The sequence below is a fragment of the Melanotaenia boesemani genome, chromosome 13 (genome assembly GCF_017639745.1).
Source record: "Melanotaenia boesemani isolate fMelBoe1 chromosome 13, fMelBoe1.pri, whole genome shotgun sequence".
Lineage (NCBI taxonomy): Eukaryota > Metazoa > Chordata > Actinopteri > Atheriniformes > Melanotaeniidae > Melanotaenia > Melanotaenia boesemani.
The window spans coordinates 20706441-20713024 of record NC_055694.1 but is presented as its reverse complement, the minus strand read 5'-3'; the positions used below and the strand labels follow the sequence as shown (position 1 = coordinate 20713024).

General features: G+C 38.1%; 1 protein-coding gene across 2 annotated transcripts; it reads right to left on the bottom strand.

Moving 5' to 3' along the window:
- Positions 1-1094: 1094 nt before the first annotated feature.
- On the bottom strand, positions 1095-6526 carry zgc:154075 (uncharacterized protein LOC556929 homolog). Of its 2 annotated transcripts, none has more exons than XM_042003664.1 (14): positions 6384-6526; positions 5856-5964; positions 5516-5600; positions 5345-5418; positions 5151-5210; positions 4896-5003; positions 4433-4489; positions 3679-3809; positions 3376-3430; positions 3008-3100; positions 2768-2902; positions 2320-2421; positions 1712-1873; positions 1095-1583 (listed from the first exon to the last, which is right to left on the bottom strand). In XM_042003664.1, exons 1-14 carry the CDS (start codon positions 6395-6397, stop codon positions 1437-1439), a joined length of 1332 nt encoding a protein of 443 aa, XP_041859598.1. In that variant the 5' UTR covers positions 6398-6526; the 3' UTR covers positions 1095-1436. The 2 variants fall into 2 exon arrangements, with proteins under 2 accessions (XP_041859598.1, XP_041859599.1); XM_042003665.1 differs by lacking the exon at positions 6384-6526 and adding an exon at positions 6207-6330.
- Between the last annotated feature and the right edge of the window lie 58 nt (positions 6527-6584).

The window sequence follows — 6584 nt, the reverse complement described above, 5'->3', positions numbered from 1 at the left end:
AGATGATATCTTGCAAGTGAAGAATTTCATCTCTGTATTATCTCTATACATCTATAAACATTCATTCATTTGTTTTCTATACTGCTTAGTCTAATTCAGTCCAGGCAATTAGCAAGCAAGAGGCAGGGTACACCCTGGATAGGTCCCCAGTCCATTGCAGGGCCAACACAGAGAGACAGACAACCACTCACTCCTAGGGAGAATTTAGAGTGACCAGTTAACCTAACATGCATGTCTTTAGATGGTGGGAGGAAGTACCCATGCATACATATGCGTCAACATTTAATTAGCATCTATATCAAAGCTTACAGGTGACGTTTATCACTCTGTACTGTTTGATGTAGTCAGACTTGTCCACATCTTGCCCTATATTATCGTTGTGATGTTGAGATTACATAATGTTTAACACAACAGGCCACTGTTTGTCTATTGCCTTTTGTAAAACATTGGCTTCTTAGTCAAAGCACTGCAGCACTGACACCTTGTGTCTGAAGGATGTTACTTCTTTTTCATTTATTCATTATTGAAAGAGCACTGAATGTTGTTTATATTATCAACATAACGTTATCAGGCTGGTGGTCCCCTGTAACCTGCTTGCTTGGTGGTCTGACTGGGGCCTTCCTCAGCCACATTCTGGCCGGACGCATGGTTGGGCTGGGAGTTGTGCTCCAGGATTGGTCTGACTCTAGCCTTTGCAGAGGTGTTAACGCATTTGAGCATTCACACTCATCTTTGAATACTCTTCATTCCTCATATTCTGCACTGACAGTCACTGTATTGTCCTGTGAGTTCATACACTAAAAGCCATTTTTATTTAGATTTTATTTTTGTGTTCCTGGTCTTTTGGTTGTTGCTGTGATACACATTTTCAGCTTGCTCATCTTATAGGTGCTCCTGATAACAGTCAGCTTTGTTTTCCTCCCATGGGATGTCCTCTGTTGCGTTTCTGTACAGGTGGAGCATGTTTGTTTGAAGAGCCGTTGCTTTCTGTCAGGTGCATCTTGTTCTCTCTTCTCACCACTTTTTTTTCCATTCAGCAGCAAAAGTTTAAGGAATTAAGAGTTGAAGATTTTTAGTGATCTCATAAAAATCTCAGCACCAACAGAGGAAAATGACCTGAACAAACTGGTTACCATTAACTGTTGCTAAACCACTAAGTTTGGCACTTAATTAACAGTCAACTACTCTGAGCTATACTTCCATCAGTCGAGGAGCAGAACAACACAGGTCCTCTCTTAAATCTATCAGTAAGATTTCCAAAAAGTACAAGCAGTTTAATCCCTGAGTAGATCAAGAAGCTGTTTAGAGAGACAGATCAGCTGTCACACATTTGCAGGCAAACACAGACGGTCAAATCAATTATTACAATTTACACAAGATTTGGCCCTTTAAATTAGATTAATTTGAAACTATTTTAAGTGGCTACGACTGGCCTATTAATGTTGTGTAGCGCTGTAGCTTTGCCAGCTGTCACCACAGTTCACTACCCTGCTCTCCACTCGTGATCGCTCAGCTTCAAACACAAGCAAATGGCTCATCAGTGTCTCCTCAGGACCAGATCGAATCAGGGAGGGATCATTGTTCTAGACACACAGATGGAAAAAAACAACACCACACAGTCAGGCTTACAGCTTACAAAAAGAAACTATAAATACATTAAAAGGAAAAACAGTTAAAAATATAATGACTAAATAGTTTTGCAAGCACTCACTGCCACAGCAGAAATAAAGGCATCCATGATGTGGTAGTCTGCCCCACCATGTCCACTCATACCAAAATTCCTGCAAGCGTCACTGCTTGCTGTGTGCTGTGTGGATCTCTGAGTCAGAAAGTCAAACACACGGATCTCATGGCCATTATAAGACAGCTCCCCCTGTGAAAACATGGATTTATTGGGTAACATGAAGCTTATGCTTCCTCTTAAAATGAGCTGCTTACATTTCTGTTCATTTGTTATCTTAAACGATATGTAAACTGGTTTTACTGACCTGCTACTGGCTGCACTGTGAGTACACTTGTTTTTTAGAACCAGTTTCCTATTTATGTGCAGTTGATGTTTTCTTATCCCTTCCTATTTTTTTCCTGAATCCACCTTCCTTAAGCCCTTTTAAAACTGGTCAAACAACCTTTGAACACCTGCAAATCTGGGCTTTTGAGAGCAGGCAGGCAGTGTTTAATCTCTATTTAGTCGAATGACTGCAGTAATTTACCTCTCAACAAGAAGGGAATGAAACAGCTCTATTTTAAAGGGATGAACCTACATTGAAAAACCTGTTATAACAAGTTACTTATGATGTAAAAATTGCATTGTAATCCCACCTTGCTGCCATAGATGGTTGTTTTTCTCTGGCAGATCTCCTCAGTGAATGCCACCATAGAAAAGGCTGCTGTCAACCCACCTTCAAACTCCATGTTGACAACCTGCAAAAACAAAAGATAGACCAGAAAGAAAAGTGGGAGGTTTCTAGCTGAGAATAAAGACCTTCAATGTTTGCATAAATTGCCAATTAACTGTCAATTTTTTGTTTATTATTTCTGGAAACTGAAGATTTTGGAGAGAAACTTAAAAGAAGTAAATGATAAAACTGTGTAAACAGGGTAAGAGCTGCAGAGGCTGTAGGATCTAGTGCTTACTGTCTGAGTCACTGACTAGTCTGGGAAAGATCAGGGCCATTCAACTGATGGTATCCTGGTACAAACTTAAAGGTTTAGGGAGGAAAGGTACTGTACATTGTGCAATATAGTTTAACAGCCAAAGTTTTCTCACCTGGTTACTGCAGACATCATTGTCACACTCATAGACACAGCGGCCATAAGGTCCAGTTCTCAGAGCTTCAGTTACAGACTCAATGTCAGGGATTGAGTTTGGGCATATGACTGACACTGGCCAGCCAGTGTGGCCCTGGAAAACAGACACAAGTTCAATGCACTTGAGCCTTGTATAAAAAGTGAACCATTCTTTTCACTGTTGGTATAGTAAATTATTAGTAAAAGCAATTATACTTGCCTGTTTCACTCTGTCCAAGTAGATTTTGCATGCCGAGTATGGACAGTCTCTTTCTACTGAACAGTCGAGGCAGTGGTCTCCAGCACCTGCTGGCTGACAAGAAAATATTCAGCTCAATTATATTTATGTTATGAATAACCTAAATTTTCTTCTTAGACTTTTTTTTGTGACAAATGTGAGGCAAAGCATTCTTTTAATAAATCCATGAACAGAACCCAAATAATTTACAGGGCCCCTACTGGTTATGTGTAAACAGCTTAATTTGTTCAGAAGAAATTTGGATTTGTCCGCTACCACATATACAAGAACCCGGTTTGAAAGGACTTTGCTGAGTTTACAGGTTCCCAATAACAGAGTAAACTACACACCTTGCTTTTTCGCTGGAAGTGGCTAACGGCTCCAAATGAGGACACTTTTACACACCTGCCAACAACAAACGTTAATGATTTATTTTCAGAATACTAAGCTGACCTGTCTGGTCCAACAACACCAGCTTCAGAGGGTTACAGGTTCTGCTAGCATTATCTGTATCTCAGCAGCCAGGAGACTGAATACACACAGCACCCTAGTTAACAAACCAGGATTTTTGCTTTTATTTCAGAGCCAAATGTATCTTAATGATGACCATAAAAGAAGCCTGGTTGATCATTAACTTCTGTCTGATGGTTTACCTGCGTGCTCCAGCCCAGTGATGAATCAGGTCGATGTCATGACATGATTTGGCCAAAAGAGCAAAAGAGCTCTCCGTTTCATTCCTCCAGTTCCCTCGAACATATGAGTGAGCAAAGTGATAAAACCCAACCTGAAACAACATTTTGATGCAGTTTTTAAACACATTTACTGACTAACACTTTAATAATTTAATAACTTTAAAGACAAACTATGCCAGACAACACTGGTACAATACAAAACTACCAAATGTTTGGTTCTTAAAATTATGATTTCATTATATATATATATATATATATATATATATATATGCCTTTAAATGGATTGTCAATATACAAATATATGCAGCATGTAATCAATGACTTGAATGAGGTTCGTGTGATAGAGGGGTGATTTTTCTTGGTCTTCATTTATCATGTTCACAAGTAAAATCTGTTTCCATACAAAGACATTTTTCTTTTCGTACCATGTAGCTCAAAACATTAATGAGTTAAGGAGGTGCTGCATATATGGAGTACCTGTAGTGTCGATACTGCATGATTTAGTGTTTATTGCTCTTTAGATACTCTTTTTTTTTTTTTTTTTTTAGAAAAAGTGAATTATTGTGATGCATCATGGAAAAAGGAGAAACAAAGGGTGCCTAATCTTGCAAGTCCAGCATTTTGGCTTTCATTCATACAAAACCTACAAGTGTGTTGGTATTGAATGTGTTGCTTTTACGAAGACAGACATGGATTGATGTGTTTGTATTCTTACCGGTTCAAGGTGCTGAATATGAATCACATCACCAATGACTCCAGCATCTATAAGCTCCTAGAAAAAGAGAAGGTATTTCTGAATATTAAATAAAATAAATAAATAATTTTTTCATTTTTATTTCTTGTCAGTTTTGTGGTTTAAGTATGCCACAATGTACTGAACTGTTTTACAATCCTATAAGAAAATAAGCTGTACGTTTACGCCACATTATCAGAAGAAAAGCACTGCATACTTAAAACTAATTATCACTGATAAAATTGAGGATTATCAAGTCTGTCAACAAAATCCTAGTTTGACCTAACTTTATTTAAAAACCTTCTACTTCCAATTCAGCGAATGTGTTGCTCATTAAAATGAGACACAAGCAGGTTACAAAGATTTTGGGACACCGGAACTCCCCATAATCCTTTAATTTAAAATAGTCAAATGTTTAGATAAACTCACTTGAACAAATATTTACCTTTATCTTGTGGATAAGTGGATCATAACGGAGAACATGACCCACAGACAGTATCACGCCACTTTGAGTACACGCCTCCACTATCATTGTGCAGTCTTCTGAAGTTGTCTAAAGTCATGCAGACACAAAGTGCAAAGGCTACTTGAGGGTATATCTTTTTTAAATAATAAGAAACTATAAAGTAAAAACAATAGTCAATTCAGACTATGGGAATCTGAAAAAGCAGTTAATTATTTTCATTTACAAAACACTTACTGCCATTGGTTTCTCCAGGAGAATATGGTAGCCCTTTTTTGCAAAAGCCACTGCAGGGTCCTGGGGAACATAAACTAGTTTACTGGACGAATTGTCCTAAACTTAGTGAGTAGTTTACATTTTAAAGAATTGTGTAAAACAGAATCGGGTCATAATTATAAGCAGCTAACATTTTCAATGTTATATTTAGTTACCTTATGAAGGCGATCTGGAGTGCAAATTAACACAGCATCTGCAAATTTCTCTCTTTCAGCTACACTTTGCCAGTCTATTGTAGACAACAAAGAGGATTTTAATTTCAAAGTTCAAGGCAGATAATTCTGAACCATTAAAATAAAAATTAAAAACATTCTACTGAGCCTCACCTTCAAATATATTTTCATCATCGATTTTGTGTTGTTTTTTAAGTTTGGTGCGGGCAAATTTTCTTGGATCAGCTACTGCAACAACCTGAAAAGGTGGAGATGGGCAAGAAAAGCCTGTCAGACAATACAACTTACCCACCACATGGTGTTCAGGTCTTTTACTTAGAGGAGATAGGGAAAATAATGCTAGACACAATTTATATGCAGTGATTTAAACAAAAACACTGTCCACTGAGCTGTCTCGTTGGGCCAGGACTCCCTTGAAAAAAGGTTTTAAATCTCAATTGGACCTTCCTGGTTAAATAGAGATTAAATAAATAAAAAAAGACCATCTCCAAACCTTCATGCGTTTAGGATGAACGGATGCAAACTGGGAGTAGTTCTCCCCTCGACAACCAGCTCCCACCACGATGACACGGACAGGTGAAGACATTCTGCAGCCCTGTGAACTGACACAGAACAAAGATGGGAAAATGCATTTGACACAGTAAAAATCCACAGTTGTCTAAATAAATTTTCATTTATAGGTCTAAACCAGTGTTTCTCTGTCCAGGTCCACAGAGCCCTGCATGTTTTGGATGTGTTACAACTTTAACACACCTAATTCAGACAAATTAGCTTCCTCGTGAAGTTATTTGCAAACCTGTTAACGGATCATTATTTTCATTCAGGTGTGTTAACGTAGGGTTACCTCTAAAACATACAGGGAAGTCCTGAGCTGAGGGCCTGGATTGAGAAACACTGGCCGAAACGAAAAATTGATCAAAAATTATAATCTAAAAGCCACAAAACTCAGACTATTCCATTTGTTTATCAGTATCACGGAGAAATTCTATAAGCCAAATTTTAAAAAAAGAGTTTATTCTACCTGTTTTGTCCCATTAAACTAAAAAGCCTTCTGTCTGACTTCCGCGTTGGTCAACTTTTAGTCAAATAAAACTGCAAAGACACTAGACTAGACTTCAGTAAATTAACGACGACGAATAGCTACTTCTTCGTCAGTAAAATCAGCCATGAAACAGCCCAACAGAGACTTTACGCCACCTGCAGTATACGCGAGATCCTTTTG